The 18,546-nt window shown below is 34.4% G+C and overlaps 2 protein-coding genes across 3 annotated transcripts; one reads left to right on the top strand and one right to left on the bottom strand.

The window, feature by feature from the left end:
* Positions 1 to 224: 224 nt before the first annotated feature.
* Positions 225 to 1,378, bottom strand: LOC148780179 (uncharacterized). The gene is made up of 2 exons (XM_088849473.1): positions 1,260 to 1,378; positions 225 to 1,170 (listed from the first exon to the last, which is right to left on the bottom strand). Exons 1-2 carry the CDS (start codon positions 1,327 to 1,329, stop codon positions 479 to 481), a joined length of 762 nt encoding a protein of 253 aa, XP_088705599.1. The 5' UTR covers positions 1,330 to 1,378; the 3' UTR covers positions 225 to 478.
* Positions 1,379 to 10,006: 8,628 nt separating this feature from the next.
* LOC18427679 (WAT1-related protein At4g30420) lies at positions 10,007 to 18,139 on the top strand. Of its 2 annotated transcripts, XM_011622636.3 has the most exons (7): positions 10,007 to 10,249; positions 10,339 to 10,401; positions 10,494 to 10,610; positions 10,830 to 11,085; positions 11,931 to 12,086; positions 14,861 to 15,012; positions 17,716 to 18,139. In XM_011622636.3, the coding sequence occupies exons 1-7, from the start codon at positions 10,071 to 10,073 to the stop codon at positions 17,891 to 17,893; spliced, it is 1,101 nt and encodes a 366-aa protein (XP_011620938.1). In that variant the 5' UTR covers positions 10,007 to 10,070; the 3' UTR covers positions 17,894 to 18,139. The 2 variants fall into 2 exon arrangements, with proteins under 2 accessions (XP_011620938.1, XP_088705799.1); XM_088849673.1 differs by lacking the exon at positions 14,861 to 15,012.
* The last annotated feature ends 407 nt before the right edge of the window (positions 18,140 to 18,546 follow it).

Genomic DNA, 18,546 nt, shown 5'->3' with positions numbered 1-18,546 from the left:
TTCGATCTGAATCGTACGCTTCGGATTGTTCATACCAATGGTTTAAAAACCGGATCGGTGACCCGGATCGGGCTTTCAAAAAATAGATCCGGATCGGCGAATCGGCGATCCGGATCGGGAATCGGGTGAATCGGTCAGAATAAAGCTTCAAAAAAATCCGAAAAAATTATTAAAATTCATTATAAATATTATTTTTTAGGAATTCAATAAGAAATGAGGGTACTCCATTAAGAATTTTCATGTTTTTGAATGAATATGCGAATATTGATATGTTCTTTCCCTGCATGAACCGCCATTCAACATTTAATTTACATCACACAAAAGGATAAACATAGAATTATCATGGAATAAGTATATCAACATACATGGACTACAATAAAGCATAAAATTAGTAACATACGATCTAAAAATAAAATGATAGACGACGTTGTTGTTCTTCTTGGTCACGCTGGTGCCATTGATTGAATTCGTTTGACAATTAATTGATTCGATCTAAAAACGAATCATCGATATTAGCGGGCGTCTGACTATTCCCAAATCCCTGAGTGTTAGTGTTTTGTTGTGTTCCCAATCCAAAATCCCCGAAGCTTGTCCATCCTTCATGCTCACCTGCACTGTCGTGCTCATCCCTACACTGTTGCTGTTGGGACTCGATATGTGAATAATATGGCTGGGATAGGGTGGCCTTAGAATCATCATCTCTCTCATTTTCTCTTAGACCCCCTTCCCACTCTCCCTCATTAGGTGCAATATTACCGACATATTGTGGATACATTGGCTGGCTGCTTCTTCTTTCATGCTGCTCATCAATTTCTTCAATATCTTCATCACCGATAGCCTCAAGGAACGCTCTCTTGTGCAATACTGGCTCCTCCTCTTCTACTACCCATTGGTCTGCTGTGTCTGTGACAAATATTGTGTCTAAGTCTATCGGTCCATAGTCTTCAAGCTTCCTTCTTATTTGTCGCTCTCTGAGGTTTAAATTATAATGAATGTAGACTAGTTTATGAAGCTTCTCAGAAGCGAGTCGATTCCTCTTAGTAGTGTGCAACCATTGGAACGTACTCCAGTTGCGCTCACAGCCAGTAGCAGAACATGTCTGGGAGAGCACCTTGATTGCTATCCTCTTTAGGTGAGGTGCATCAGTACCATATATCTCCCACCATTCAGCTGGATTAAAATGCAAAAAGCATTGTAAGGGCAAGAACAATTCATAAGATTAAATATATGAATAAACAAAATATTAGCGAGGGGATAACCTGGATCCATCATAGTTCGAGAATTTCTGACAAGTCTAGTTCCGAAGGATCCTATAGCATCCCTATACATAGCAAGCTAAAACAAATATATTACGTTTTAGTGCATTATTCCTCACAAATATAACAACTCAATGAAGTTCTTACCCAAACATTAAATAATACCTCTTGTATTGCTGCTACTTGGTTTCAATGGCTTCTCTCCAACCTTGCAATAATGTATCTGACCCCTTCCATAATCTTGTGGGGTTGTTCAGGTGTCAAATAGAAAAATTTTGGGTTAAAGTAGTAACCTAAAAAATATATAGGTAGAAAAATGTCATTTACAATTTCATAAAAAAATGATTTAAACTGAAACATTGTAATGATATAAATATATATTTACCAGCATAATGAATTGGACGTCCAAATTTGGTGTTCCACCTCTTTTCTATAATCTCGATCACTTTGCTAGAAAATTACACTTCTCCCCAATAGCTGATTTCGCCCTCTCAATACCTTCATAAAGGATACCCATGGTAGCTTTCTTATCAGCATCCACCATTCTTAACACCGAGACCAAAGGGGCAGTGGCCTCTACAATACTGGAACATCGAGACCAGAACAGCCTATTTGAGATTATGTTATCCACTTTTATACCGGTACTGAACTTCGAGAGGCGGTCATTTAACCACTCTTCACAAGTAAACAATCTCTTTAATGCACCTTCAGATTGTCGAATGGAGTCCACAGCTAAGTAATCGGTCGCAAAGCGGGTTATGGCAGGCCTGATTATCTCTTTTTTCTTAGAGTGTTATCTAAACAGAAATAATATTTTAGAGTGGTTGTATATAAATCTCGACACCAACCTTGCTTCATTTAGAGTCTCCTTCACAATTTTGATCTCACCGATTTCCTCTAACATAAGATCGATGCTGTGTGCAGCACACGAGGTCCATACTAGATGCTTCCTCTTATTCATCAACTTGCTGCCCGCAGAAACACATGCACGCGCATTGTCCGTAATAAACTGGACTACATGCTTATCTCCCACCTCCTCCACTATCTGATCATATAGTCGTACGTAGAAGTTTGCATCCTTCTTCGTCCCTGATACGTCTTTGCTAGACAAAAAAGCTGTACCTTTTGTCATTTGTCTAGTTATGGTTGCTTTTAGACATTGGTCTAGTTATGGAATAGAGATGAGAGATTGACAGTGGTTTCGTTTGAGAGAGCAAGTTTAAAATGGTTTGTTCAACTTGTGTTTTTTATCGAAGTTTATTCTAAAATCTTTGATGTAACTTTCATTGGATTTCAGCTTGCCGTGCCCTTGGATTTAGTCTTTTGGGGTGAACCACGTAAATCTTTGTGTTTTTGTAATACGTATTTCATGCTTTATTTCTTGTATTTTATTTGGCAAAAATCAACCCGTTGGGTTTAGAGCTACTGCACACAACAAGTGGTATCAGAGTTTAGTTTGGATTTTCGATATCGCAATAAAGGTTTTCGAACGCAAAGTTCGAAGTGGAGAAATTTGATGGCAAACACAAATTTTCAGTAAGAACGATAAAGAAATTTATTTGGCAAAAGATGAAGAATTTATGAAGCTGTCAAATGGATGTTGTCATGGTGAACAGGTGATTTTGATATCGAGGTGGCGATTGTTGGATTTGGTGCTATCCAAAATCACCCACAAAAAGAAATCTTATATTATGTGGTATTAATATAGTCCTATATTATGTTGAATTGAGATTGATATTGATCAGTTTTTTAAAGAAAGTAGAAATCCAAAAAGATTAAGACTTTTGTATGTATCTCTTGATTTTTGATATTTATGTAACATCAATAGGAAGTTTCTTATTTAGTATGAATTTTTAATCTTGTATATATGAGATGAAAATGCAAAGAATTTGTGTGCTCAATTTGGGTCACCATATGGGAATGGTGGTTTCTCTAAAGAGATAGGGATGCAGAGCCTGCTGTGCATAGGGGGCCACCAATCGAAATAAGCCCCTCACCTTACGAGTTGCAACCAACCCTCAAACCATTGATTTGATTTTTGGACCACCGAAAGTTTGAGGTTTTTCTCATAAAATAAAAAAATAAAATAAAATAAAAGGAGGTAGCGGACTTGGGCTTTCTTCATGGTCGGAGAGTGGGAAGCGTAAGTGCTCATCTCATTATAGAAGTAATAGATCCAAAACTAGAAAAAAAAGGGTTTTCTACAATGAGACCATTTACCTTTAGTACAAGAATGTCACAATTACTTATAACCATCCGATGTGAAATCTGATAGCTTGAGTGTGTCATAATGTTAAAAAACATTTCATTTGAACTTTGAGCTTCATCAATACAGCTATCTGATGTGAAATCAAATAGCTTGGATGTGTCATAATTGCAAGAAAATTTCTGTTGAACTTTGAATTTGGTTAATGAAATAAATGAAGCCTACCAATTTCACATCCAACCTGCAGTTTTTTAGACGATGGAGTTCAAGGAATAGAGATTGAAGGGGTAAGATGTCAAAAGATATTCTACTCCCTCGGGAGTAGAATGTCCCCCTCGGGTAAAGTATCATTTAGAATTAATTATAGGAACCTAAATTTTTGGGATGTAACATCGTCAGCCATATTTTAATAATAAAAATCATCCAATTTTTAGAGGGTACGATCTAAGCATCAGAAAACTCATATTCTAATTTTGTTTAAAATAATTATCTAATAATTCTTAAATAGTTCCTAAAATTTTAGAATAAAAAAAATCCTCCCAAGTAAGACATCGGATAGAGGGAGTAGGACATGCCAAAGATACGGCGGCCAACTTAGCTGTTAGTGAAGTCTGTGTATAATGATGAGAGCAGGTAGCATGTTCATATTGACACTTGACTTCTTTGGGTGAAGGAGCCGATTTTTTTTAATTTAAAATATTGAGATCCGCAAAGAATTATCTAGTAATTATTTTCATGGAAAAGTTGGGATTCTGAGGATGATATTTGAGGGAGTGAATGGATGAAATGATCCCAGATAGAATATTATAATCTTTTGACTAGAAAGACAACGGCTGGAGCATATAGTCATTTAAGAGCACATATAATATGCCATGGTGGGAGTATAACTATATATTTACTCCCTCGACCAAATGACCTATTCCAGGGATTTTTTTCAATCTAAAATTTGGGAATCATTTCATAATCACTAGATGATTAGTTTCAAAAGTAAAAATTTGAAATTTAGGTTTCTTAGCACTTGAACAACCTTAAAAAAATTGGACGGTCTTTGTTCAATCTCAAGACATGGTTTTTTCAAGTGCACGGAGGGTGTGATTTGGAAAAAAATTTTCATCATCCCCAAAATTTTGGGTCATAAAATTTCTCCTAGATTGAGGCTTATCCAAGGTCGTAAAATAAACAATATGCTCCCGCGGGAGCATAAAACCTTGTAGTGTCAAACAAATTGAAATGCCTTCCTATTTTCAATTCCAATAAGAGGAAGTGTATCCAAAATTATTTGTAAGCTCCATCTTCCATTTCAAGGATGTTCAAAATATTTGTATGTGCTTTTGTTTTTTTTGTTTTTTTTTATATGTATATGAACTCCCTACAGTAGCCAAAGGAGGAGCTTTTGTTTGGGGAGCCATATTAATGGAGTTTTCTCATTTATGTACGAAGATGGAGACATGAAGCCCAAAAGCGTGTTCTCACATTAAGAGAATTTTTGTTCCACCAAATGTGGGATTTGGCCCCCCAATAAACATAGTTTCCTTTGAGATAAAGGTGCACACCAGTTTTGCTCAGCTTTGAGAGCCCTAAATGGTGCCTAGATTGGAATGGGCTGGGGGACCCACTTGGCCTGACTCTAACTAACAGGGACCTGGACCAAGAAAATATGACTTAAGGTTCAGGTCACCACGGTCTAAATGTTGGCCTGGGTCGGGCATGGACCAGAGCCTGGCCCCCTTTTTTCCCATAATTTTTTCTCTTTTTTCTTTGTTTGAGTGTATTAGGCCAGGCCTGGCTTGGACAGGGCCAAAGCCGGGTCACAGCCTTGGCGGTGGCCGCTTTGGTTTGGTCCTATAGGGACCAAAGCTGAGGTAAGGCTGGAGTTGACCTGGTCTAGACTCCAGACCAAACTTGTTGCCATTCCTGATGGGGCCACACTTAACCCATCCCACGATATCGTCACTAAATTAGGGGAAATATTATCTTTTCATAAACCAATAGGCTATAACCCTCGTGTTACATATCTAAATTAAAAAAATGATCACTAAAATAATAAATTGTGGTAATGCTCCATGGATTTAGCTACACTGGCACCTACAGTTCTATGGTAAATTAATGCAATTGACTGCTTATATTATATTTGGATAGAAAAGCTTGGTTGTATATTTCTACCTTCCAGTCTAGCGTATTATCAAAGAATAGCTGGCTCAATTGAGTGCAAAGCTCAACTTTCTCAGTATTAAATTATTGGATGCGTAGTTCCTTGGTTCACAGTGTGCCAAGTGAGAATGGGCGCCTCTCTTTTGATTTAACTTCATTGCCATGTTTCACGCCATCCAAGCTCATTCATCCTCCTTCAAATTTTAAAACCACCAAAATGACCCAAACTTTTTGATCAGGAAAGAAAACCATCGTAACCTTCCACAATTATTATGAACATGAAAGAATTAATGGATCTCCTTGCCTTAATCACTTGGAAGCTTTAAGAAATTTTCTTACTTGGATTTTAAGAAATGGATTTTTAATATCTTGGATATTGCCAAAATTTAGCATTTGGATTGCTTAATGACTAGGATACTTAAAATCAAGACAATCAAAATCATAGAAATAAGACTTACTTTTTCATGATTTCATTTCCACACCAAAACCTGTTTTTTTGAATTTTCAAGGCCTATGGATTTTACTCATTGGCTCTCTCTACCTGAAACACAAGCAACATTTGGTAGGTATGAAAATTTTAGAGAGAGAAAGTCCCTAAATTTTTTTAAGGAAAAATTTTATATAAGGTTGCAATCATAAAATACAGAATTACAGATGCATCTCAAAAATATCCATCAAAAAATGTTATTTTAATGTTGAAAAAATTACTAATTGGTCATCTCGACATCGAGATGTATGAATAGCGGAAAAAAAAAAGAGATTTTGAATCCCAAAAATAGTACATCTTGTAATACATTATCTAGACAGTCAATTTTTAAGATTTTCATATGTTGATACTTGATAGATAATTTTACAATTAGATATAAAAATAGATTTTGAGATGATCCTAATAATTTTTTTCTCGTAACATGTTCTGATACAGTTTGGAGGTGTGCTTTAATTGGATTGTTTAAGGTTTCTATAAGTGTGCCTTAATTGGATTGTTTTACGTTGCCACCTTGTAAAACCACACCCTTTTTTTAAATAGAGAAACCATCTCAAAGTTTTTAGAGAGAGAAACTATCTCAAATTTTCACTTTTAGAGAGAGAAAGTATGTTATAATTTTAGAGGGAGAGTATGCTAAAATTTTAGAGAAAAAATACCAAAATATTTTCGAGAGATAACCCATCTCAAAGTTTTAGAGAGATAAACTATCTCAAATTTTAAGTTTTAGAGAGAAACTATCATGTTTTAAAGAGATAAACTATCTCAAATTTTTAGAGAAAGAAACTATTTCAAAAATTTTAGAGAGAGAAGCTATCTTAAATTTTAAATTTTAAAGAGAGAAACTATATCAAATTTTAGATAAAGTACCTAAAAAGTTTTAGAGATAGAAACTATCTCAAAATTTTTAGAGGGAGAAACTATATCAAATATTAAGTTGTAGAGAGAAACTATCTCAACAAATTTTAGAGAGAGAAATATCAAATTTTAAGTTTTAAAGAGAGAAAGTATCTCAAATTTTAAACTTTAGAGAGAAAATATATCAAATTTTAGAGAGACACTATATCAAATATTAAAGAGTGAAACTATCTCAAAATTTTAGAGAGAGAAATTATCTCAAACTTGAAATTTTAGGGAGATAAAACATATTAAAATTTAAGAGAATAACCATATGAAATTTAAGAGAGTAACTATATCAAGTTTTAGAGAGAAAAAGCATATAAAAATCTTTAGAAAGAGAAACTATCGCAAAATTTTTAAAAAGAAATATCTCAAATTTTAACTTTAGAGAGAGAAAGTATCTTAAAATTTGAGAGAAAAACTATGTCATATTTTAGAGAGAGACATTACTTAAAAATATTTAGAGAGAGAAACTATCTCAAAATTATTGAAGAGGGGAACTATTTCAAGTTTTAGAGAGAGAGAGAGTATTTTAAAATTTTAGAAAGAAAAACGATATTAAATTTTAGAGAGAGAAAGAACCTAATAATTGTAGAGAGAGAAATTGAACCTAAAAATTGTAGAGAGATAAACTATCTTAAAAGTTTTAGAGAAACAATTTCAAATTTTAAGTTTTTGATAGAAAAACTATATTAAATTTTAGACAGAGAAACCATATCAAATTTTAGAGAGAGAAACTATATCAATTTTTTTATAGATGCATTATCCCATATTTTGAGTTTTAGATAGTATTAAAATTTTAGAGAGAGAAACTGTATCAAGTTTTGTTACCAAACAATGGACATGGCAGTGATTGTAAGGAATCCATGAATTTTGTATAGTTCATCAAAACGAGAGATTTCCATGGCAAAAATCCTTTGATATTAAAAATCCATAAATTTCATTGGATTTCAAATATCTTAGATTCCTAATTTCCTCCTATCCAAACAAGCCCTAGGGTGCATTTGTTTTTATGAAAGATGTTTTTTTGAAAGTTGAATGTTTTTAAATTTTTTGAAGGACTAACAATCAAATTAAAGCCAACTTCAAAAATTTCACTAAGAGAGATTGTTTTGATGCCCAAATATCCGCAAATTAATCATCTCAACATTAAGATGCATGAACATGATTGAGAAAAAATCGATTTCAAGTTTTTAAAATAATGCATCTTGTAATGTATTTTTAAATCGACAATTTTCAAAATTTTTAAATTTTTTACATATGTTTGATCTACACTATTTTTAAGTTTTAAATTTTATAATTAAATATAATAATATATTTTAAAGCTATCACTAAGATTTTCATTATTAAAACTACATTTCCCGATATTATTTGAAGGCACCCCATAAATAAAAAAGCTCAAGATTCTATTTTTGTAAAGTTAAATAAAAAGTCTACAATGATTGAGAGTCGGACTTTGTTTTGTTGTTTATGGCACATTAAATGACGGGTCCCTACTTTCTTTCAGTGACGTGGAATCGAATATAAGCGGTTGATTTTTCATAGATCCGGAAGGGTTGTTGGCTGCAGATCCCCGATAATAAATGAGATGAAAACTCCGTTAAGAAACTTCATGTGCGAGAGAAGCTGGTGAGTAGCTGGCCACGAGGGCGTACGTGCCCTTTTTAACTTTGGTTGAGGTTTGTATGAGGTGCCCCCCGTATACAATACGGAAATGGCTTCAAAATCTAAGTTAAATCCTAATTATGGAATTTGAAATTTTAAAGGAATGACTGATGTACCTTAAGTAGAAATTATAAAGAAAGTCGGTCACCCTATTGTTTTTTTTTTTTTTGAAAATTGCCCCTCTATGCTAGGACATCCTTGGATTGAATTTTATTATTTTTTAATAGCGTTTTTGTTAGTAGGGAATTGCCTACTAATTTTTTTTAAGAAAAAATAAATTTTGGATCGAAAATTCTATCCTCAAACTTAAGGGTAATTTTGAAAAAATTAAAAAAAGTAGGTTGATTAACTTTTTTTTGTAGTGTCTTTGTACTTTAAAAGACATTTTAAGATCCGCATGTAAATCACTCAATTTTTAAAATAGTATAGATTGAGTCTATTTTCAAGACTTCATATTCTTTTCTTTCCTTAAATCCATGACGTTGAGATCACCAATTGAAACATTATCCAAATCCAAAAAATACTCTTTTGTGCTAAATTCTTGAGATAATCTTTTACTGAAGTATAAAATTGCAATTTTATATTAAAATTTTTCCTTTAAATTTGCACCTAACATGTTTGAGAAAGTCCAACAAATTTTCACAACACATTTTCTCTGATAGAAGATTCTAGAGAGAAATAAGAGAGGGTTAAACCAATTTCACCACCCATCCCCAATGGATTACGGACCGTAAAAATTTTGGTAGAATACAAAATATTTCGTTCATAGGTAAAAATTACAACTACAAAATGTTTAGTTTATAGGTGAAAATTATAAATAAAGTAATTAATTCCACTTTTTTTGTTTTCTATTCAAAATTGCCTATGGATTAACCCAAAATTTGATTACTTATTTTTTATTTTTAAAGTTGTTTTGTTGGTAAAGCAGTGGCCCAAGCTTTAATGCATAGCTCTACTACTAAAAAGACTAAAAGTAACCGAGAGAGAGTTAATCGAGAGGTAATTTTTAAAAAAAAAAAAGAAACAAGAAAAAGAAAAAGGAGGACGTGTTGATTGACCGTTTTTGTAATATATGCTTAAAATTGAAAGATTTTATATTTTATCTAAAATGCTAGAGTCCGTAAGAAACCAATTTCCCCACCCGTACCAGAGCCAGAGAGAGAGAGAGAGATCAAATCTTATTACACGGGAGAAATGAATGGGAAGTCCTCGTCAGGGGAGGGCAGAGAAAGTGAGACCATTCATTTGAGGAGAGAGAAGATTTCATTGTATAAAGGATTGAGGAGAGGGGAAGAGACTGTTCTATTGGTATTGGAACTGAGCAAAGAGAGAAACCCAGTCGAGAATTTGAAGAGAAAGGAGATCATATTCGCCAGATTAAACTCATAGAAGGCTTGAGAAGAGAGAGATGATAATGGAGGAGTACTTGCCTGTTATGGCACAACTCATGGTTCAGTTCTCCCTTGCAGGGCTATATTTGATGACCAAAGTGGCATTTACAGAAGGAATGAGCCCCTTAGTCCTCGTAGCTTACAGAACCATTACTGCCACTTTGGTTCTAGCCCCCTTGGCTTACTTTATAGAAAAGTACTCTCTTTTATCTCTCTATGTCTTGTTGCATATTCTTTAGTTGTTTAGTGTTTTGGCTCCATTAATGCTTGGACCATGAATTACAGAGACAAGAGGCCTCCATTAAACCTCAGAACAGCCGGTGGGATCTTCATTCTTGCTTGCTTAGGGTAAAATCCAATAATTTATCTGGTTTTTTTGTGTGCATGCAAGTGGGTTTATAGCATCTACTCAGAAGAGTGGATTTCTGAAAAATTTGCAGGATGGCCATTAATCAAAACTGCTATTTCACTGCTCTCTACTACACCAGTTCCACCTTCGTTTCCACCATAGCGAACCTCATTCCAGCCATCACTTTTGTTGTGGCGTTGCTCTTAAGGTAAGATCTTTCCAAACTTTGAAAATAACTGAATTTTCTCTCTAAATTTCTCTTAAAATTCTTTATGTATAACATTCTCTCTCTTAATGTCAATTAACTCAATCAAATTTGATAAATCTTTCTGTAATATGGTGCTCATTCCTCTCTCTCACTGTAGATTGGAGATATTTGTGATTTTCTCTCTCTAAACTTATACAAATTTTCTCTCTACTGTTTTAGGTTGGAGAGACTTGATGTAAGGGGTATAAGAGGGAGGGCAAAAGTTTTGGGGACATTGACATGTGTTGGGGGTGCCATGATAGTGACGCTTGTAAAGGGTCCTTCCATTGTAATCCTAAGAGGGCTCAAGGCTAACTTCCTTCTTGTCTCTCTCATGGATGCGATCCACCCGTCCTCCCCTCAAAGTAACTGGACTTTGGGCCCAATCTTTATTTTGGCCAGCGTTTTGGCCTGGTCTGCATGGCTCAATTATCAGGTCATTGCTCAGGGCTGATAAAACCTTCACCTTTTTATCATCACCTCTTTTTCAAAACTCAACTCGGGCGGTCCAACTCGGATTCACTACCCTAGCGGGTTCGAGTCGAATTCTATATAGGTGGTCTAATTTTGGGATTTTAAAACAATTATATGAAGAAAAATAAAAAATTTGTTTGTAATATGTTTTTGTTTATGTTTTCTATCATATTAGCAAAGATTAAAAAGAGTTTTAACTATGAATACTTATTTTAAGATTTTCCATTGTTTTTGGATTATTTCTAAAATACCGCTCTCACAAATTGATGTTTTCAAATTCCATCTTTTCACTACGTTTTTTATATCATTTAGGTGTGGTTTGTTTTTACTTTAAATATATCTTTCCCATTATTTTGAATTTTTATTACTTCTTTAGTTTTTTAATACTTTTTCGCTTGGCCAGACTCTCTGCTAAACGAGTCCGAGTTACTCTGCTCCAATGGCGGAGTCGTGTTTCCGAACGCTAATCACCACCTCCTAAACCTTCACCAGTTTGTGACTACATCTGCTAAATCTTGTCCTTTTCCTTTTCTTTTACCACTGATAAAACTTTACTCTTTATATCACGACTTTTTGAAGCTTTTGTTTTTGTTATATTTTTTCTGCTTAATCCTTCAAAAGTTTCTGAATTTTTCTCTACTCTGCATAAACCATTCATTTCCTTTTGTCACCACCAATACACATTCACTACTATTATTGGTGCTGCTAAAACCGTCGGTCTTTAGTCTCCGGTTAGAAATCCTTCTACATTTTAGGAATGGGTGAACTTTATTTTCTATTTTTCGGATTTTGTTACTGGTTTTTCAGGCATGGGCATTCAAGAATTATCCAGCTCAGTTAACCCTTACTGCACTGATGTGCTTCATGGCAATAATTCCAACGGCTGGGATCGCCTTTATCTTTGAAGAACAGAGCGCTTGGACATTGAAATGGGATGTTCGTCTGTTGACCTATATTTACAGCGTAAGTGTCTTTCTTCATTTTGCTATTCTATTTTGGAGGTACTATGCGCACTTTATATTTATTATAAGGAGGCCATAGCTACTTTTGTTCATGATATTTTAAATTGGATAGTTATAAATATATTTTTTACTAGACTCAAAGGCTAATGAAATTTTTTTTTGGATACCCCAAGCTATCCAATTAAACGTCTAATGGCTAGGAAATTATGTGACCTCCTTGTACTAAAGATGAATAGTTTCATAATATGAAGGACACGGTTTCTACGAGTTCATGTAGAAATGAATCCCCTCTTAAAAATTTATTTTTGAGATGGATTTTCGGACCCAATTTTTAAGAATATGTATTATCTAAAATAGAGATCATGAATATGAATAAATAAATAAATTTTAGAAACTAAAAATAATAATTTTACGAAGAAAATATTTGGACCGCTAGTTACACTTGTGTTTAGATAGACCACCCATTTGCATCCATCTTTAAGATGGATGCTTTATTCCTCGGGGGGAATGTAGCAATGCATCCCCCCCCCCCCCCTCCCAACACATGAAACAATTTTCTTAACATAAAATCCTTTAATTGTAAGGACCAGGTTTCTATGCGGCCAAGCCCACATATGTAGAAATGCAGGTCTCTTAATAAATCTATTTTTGAGATGGATTTTAAGACTTAATTTTTAAGGATATGTAATCTCCAACATAGAGATCATGAATATAAATAAACAAATAAATTTTAAAAATTTAAAATAATAATTCTAGATAGAAAACATTTGGACCATTAGTTTCCATTGTTTTTAGATGGAACACCTACTTGCATCCATGGATCCATGGAAGCTTTACACTTTGTGGACCGCATGTATAGAAATGCAGTCCAGCCCGCATCAAACAATTTTCGTAATGGTAAGGGCTTAAGTTTTTTCGCACTCATCCGGCATTTTGTCCTAAAATGTAAAAAGCTATTCTTTCAATAACCCCTTATCATGGATTATTGGTTAGAATATTGGGTTGACCTGGAAACTATGTTTAGAATTTGCTTTTTGCCCACAATTCCTTTGATTAGATGATTCCGCCGCTGGGTTTTTTAATCGCTTGTGAACTTGATGCTGACGTGTTCATTCCAATGGGCGATTTAAAACCAGCAATTCGTTTTTTTTTTTTTTAAAGAAATTCAAAAGCTTTATTATTCCAATGGGCGATTTAAAACCAGCAATTCGTTTTTTTTTTTTTTAAAGAAATTCAAAAGCTTTATTAGAAGGAAACTACAAGGAAATAAAAAAATTGGAGACAATTGTCTCCGTTATAAAATCCGCAAAAAGTGAAATTAAAGGGTCTAGAAAAGTCCAAGATCTCTAACAACACTGATCTCAATTCTTAAAGTGACTTCTGCTCTTCTTTGCATCATTTGATGATATTCAATGAATTACTTTCAATAACACATAAAAGATATAAATTCCTAGCTTCAAAAAACTTCAAACGATCTAAATCAGGGTTCGAAACCATCTAAACTAGGGTTCCCTAAAGAATTGGCATCAAAATTAAGTTTAAAGACCCCTTCATAAGTGTCGCCCATCCCCTTGGATCTACATTTGATAAAGGCGTCATTTCATCTAGACTCACATAACATGTTTCATAAAGAGAACGGAACCCTTGCCTTATTTTAAAAAATATATATTTTGATAAGGCTCCAGTAAGGTGTGCGGCCCTCCACGCCGCCCATTAATTTAGATGGTCCATATCTTTTCCATGAGTGAATAAGACAAATTGGGGCACCTACAGCCCCGGCTTATATAAAAGTTTACTTTTTATTTTTGATTTTTTTATTTCATAAAAGCCTTCTACCCTCCCACTGAATAGCTCCCCCTCTAAATTTCCTCTCTGATTCTCTCTCTGCCTCTCTTTCCCTTTAACTCCCTCTCTGATCTACTTGAAAAATCAGAAGATTAATTAGATTTGCAGCTAATTCTTTGGTATTCATGATTTTCACTCTCCTCTCCCCACATGCTTCGCAATCTCTATACTTCTCTCCCCCTCTCTCTTCCAATTGCGCAGCGTGGGCTATAATCATGGGTTTCTTTCTCTCTTCACCATGCCTTCTTTTCTTACCAATAACCGAAGGGAGAGGATCTGATTATACGATTTCTAGTATTAGTTTTTAAATTTACATGCAATAAATATACCTGCAAAAGCAAGATGATAGAAATGGTAGAGAGAAGGCTCTGCTTTAATGCTCTATGCATGATGCTTGTATAGCCTGTCGTGTTTTTTTAGAGTAGTGGACATACACCATCAAGAAATTGCAAACAACTTTCCTTCTCTAAAATTGGAAACCATATCTACTTTGTAACTGTTCCTTGCATGTGAATTACTACTTTTGGAGAGAATTTGAATACCTCCGAAAGATACTGCCTTTTTCTCTCACAAAGAACCAATCAGTTGATAGGATTCTATAAATGGTATGGTAGTGCTCACAACTTTATGAGAATTTGAAAGTCCTGAGTTTTGGAACTTTGTTGACGATTGGGGACCAACTCCAATAAATAGGTAGAAACGGCATCGTTTGGTTCCCATAAAATCTGAGCAGTTTGTTAGTTTGTAATATTTTGATGCTGAGACAGAGTCAATGAATGTGAATAGAATTTAAAGTAAATCAAAATGTATGGTTAGGCATGTGGGGTCTGTCTTGTCATTACACTCTTAAATTCAGAATAAGCAAACCATATAACCTACAATTATCGACTTTATGCCTTTGAAAAGTCTTGCAACGAATTGAATGCGCAGGGCGTGCTGTGCACCGCTTTCCAATTCTTCATTCAAAGTTGGTGTATAAAGAAGAAGGGACCCGTTTTTGCTGCTGCCTTCTTTCCCGTCTGCACCGTCATTGTTTCCGTCTTGGAGCCCATTATCTTTCACGTTGACGTCCACGTTGGAAGGCAAGTTCTTTTGTTATTAGATTCATTGAAAGGGGGAGAAGACGGATGTATGGGTCTATCTCCGGACCCATATGGGTCCAGCATTTGGACCCGACGGGTAGGGTCCAGGTGCATCTCTACTATTCGAAATAGGCACGGGTTGGGTACCGAACCCAATGGTCCTAGTGGGTCTGGGTACAGTTACAGATATGGGGTACTCTGGACTCTTCGGCTCTGGGTCCGGGTGAACCGCGTACATTTCCATCTTGTACTGCTCGAGTCCAGGGACCCGACCCGTTGCCATCCCTAAGGATAGATACCCTTAATTGCGGTGTTTGTTGACCTAAGTCACTAAACGATACCTAATGTTTAATTAGCTAATGGCACGTCTTAGATCATGATGATTAAAAGTATTTAATATATTTGTTTTTATTTTTTTTAAATTTTTTTTTTTTATTGCTTGATCAATTCTATTTTTTTTTTTTGACCAAAAAGTATTCTATTCTTAGGGGAGTGGAGCGTCCATTTACTCCCTGGGATAGAACCCTACCTATAATTAATTTTAGAACCCTGATTTTTTAGGATGTAACCTCACCAATACTTACCCATGGAATAATCTCAAAAAAAGAAAAAACCTTTTCATATTTTACTTTTTTTATGAATAGAGACCATCCAATTTTCAATGACGAGATCTAAGTATAAAAAAACTCAAATTTTAATTTTTTTTTTTTTGATAATAATCATCTATTGATTCTTAAGCTGTTCCCAAAATTTCTTATTGAAAAAATCCTCCTCTCTTGTGCGAGGGAATAAAATTAAAGTATGCTCCCGAGGGAGCATAATACACATCCTCTCTAATATTTCTTCAATTTCTTATACTTACTTTTACTTTTTAGTGTGCACTCATTTACACATTTTTGGAAATAAATATTGAAGTAATTAGGGCCTGCCAGGGCCCATGCCAGCCCCAGCCCTTGTTTTGGTTCTTTTTTTATTTATTTATTTGCTTTTTTCCGGCCCAGGCGTGGCCCGGCCCGTTGCCACTTTTTTTTCTCTATGTTTAATAGCTTTTTTCTCGGTCATCAGGCTCGCCCAATCCAATAAATAATAGGGCCTGGCCACAAACTATTATTTTATTACTTTTGTGATTTTCTGAACCGGTAACGTAAAAGGAAAATATTAAAACTTGAAGCAAGAAAAGAAGACCAATTCTTAAGATATCCAATTTAAAAATGCGACAGGCCTGTAGTTTAACAAATGCATGAACTTGCGTACCAAATTTGGTTTTTTCTTAACAGCTTGGGCACTGTATTACGATGATGTGATGTGATGGATGTCTCGCGCCCCGGTATTTAATAGGGAAATTATAAAAAATATACATTACTTTTTGGATTTTTGGAAATATGGTCAAAAGTTAACAAATTACCATTTTGAATATTAGAATCATCGTTTTGAATATTGGAATCTTGAATAACAGTCGATAGCTTTAAAAAAAAAAATCGGAATCTTGGATAGACAAGGGATCCATATAATTTGGCGAGATTTAAATGGGCGAAGCCAAATGATGAAAATATCATGGTTATTCAAGCGTAGCAACACAAAACGAGGGTTTATAGTGAAAAGCATTTTCAACATTTAGTCTGTCTGACTTAATTGGTCTATTTGGATCATGTTAAGGTGCTCACACTGTAAAATAATTTATCATTGTATTCAATAAATTTTAAACATATGTATACCATCGTTTTATATATGCAGTATTTTTTTAATAAAGATATTTTTTATTATTGCGAGGGGTCACATGGGGTGTGATATCACCTTGGCATTTAATGCTTCGATGGTTGATATCACACTCTACGTAGATGATGTTACACTTCTCATAATAAAAAAAAAAACTCTTATTAAAAAAACACTTTTTGTACAAAACAATGGTATAAAAGTATCCAAATTTTATTGAGTACGATGATAAACTACTAGTGACCACCCAACATAACCTTATTTTTTTTTAAAAAAGCACTTGAGTTGAAATGAAATTTAAAGAGTAATCATCATAATAATAAATGGAATTGTCTTACCACCTTAATAATTTTATAATATGATTTGACCGGTTAATTGATATTTTCCAAACACATAAAAAAAAAGTGGTCGAGAAAAACTTTTCATTACATAACTTCAATTAAAGATGGAAATACATTACACCTGATAAGCGACTCAAAAATATGCCTTTGGGCTTAGGTATGCCATATTTTTCAAAATTCTCAAAAGGAGAGGTGCGACTTTCTTCTAGAGTAATATACGTCTAGACATAAAATAAATAAATAAAATAAAATATGGGTCAATTTAATTGTCTAAGCAAAGTCCTATATTTTGGTACGGTTGTCGACAGATCATAGGTTCCCATCATTAAACCACTCATATTTTGGTGTTACCACACTTTACATACATGTACTCGTGATTTTTACCAAAATTGACCCATTTTACATTTTATTTATTTACTTTGTATCCATACATAAGTTACTCTTCTTTCTGACTTTTTGCCCCCAGATCATTTTATGTTAGGTAGCAGCTGCCCTTTCAAAATCACCTGCGAAAAACTCATGTGACCTGTGTCTTTTCATTAAGTGTGTTGTACCCTCCAATAAGGACAATTATTTTTAGTAGGTGTTGGAAAAATGATCAGGAAAGCTACAGCATGAAACTCACTATCTACTCTTTCCATGTCTACAGTGTGGTGGGCATAATTGTAGTTATTTGTGGCCTTTATTTTGTGCTATGGGGCAAAGCCAAGGATGGCATGATAGAACAAAAGGGGACCGCGAATAATAATGTGGCGATAAGGAATAACCCTACAAATGGTGGGACATGCTATGTGCATGTGGACTTGAAAGAACCTCTGCTGGACTGAGTGTTAATGGGTTTGTATGGGGGAGATAATGAATGCCATGGAAGTCCTCCAAGACCGAAAGGGCAGACAATTATACTGAGGAGGCTCACAAGCTTTTGGGTTGTCGTTCCAAAACTGGTTTCTACTTTTGATTACCTTCTCTTTATGGTACGGAAGCTTATGTGTAAGATTCAGGCTCCTATATGAGTGTTTTATATTTATTTTTATTTTTTGGAAAAAATTTATATAAAGATGCAACTTTATACTGAGGAGGCTCACAAGCTTTTGGGTTGTGTCGTTCCAAAACTGGTTTCTACTTTTGATTACCTTCTCTTTATGGTACGGAAGCTAATGTGTAAGATTCAGGCTCCTAGATGAGTGTTTTATATTTATTTTTATTTTTTGGAAAAAATTTATATAAAGATGCAACTTTATACTGAGGAGGCTCACAAGCTTTTGGGTTGTGTCGTTCCAAAACTGGTTTCTACTTTTGATTACCTTCTCTTTATGGTACGGAAGCTTATGTGTAAGATTTAGGCTCCTATATGAGTGTTTTATATTTATTTTTATTTTTTGGAAAAAATTTATATAAAGATACAACTTTGTAATGTAGAATTACGGATGTACTTCAAAAATCTATTGGAAAAGGTATTTTTAATGTTGAAAAACCTTTT

The sequence above is a fragment of the Amborella trichopoda genome, chromosome 10, assembly GCF_054954075.1.
Source record: "Amborella trichopoda isolate Santa Cruz 75 chromosome 10, AtrichopodaSantaCruz75HAP2 v2.0, whole genome shotgun sequence".
NCBI classification, from domain to species: Eukaryota; Viridiplantae; Streptophyta; class Magnoliopsida; order Amborellales; family Amborellaceae; genus Amborella; species Amborella trichopoda.
The sequence above is the reverse complement of the archived record's forward strand: the minus strand, read 5'-3'. Positions and strand labels throughout refer to the sequence as shown.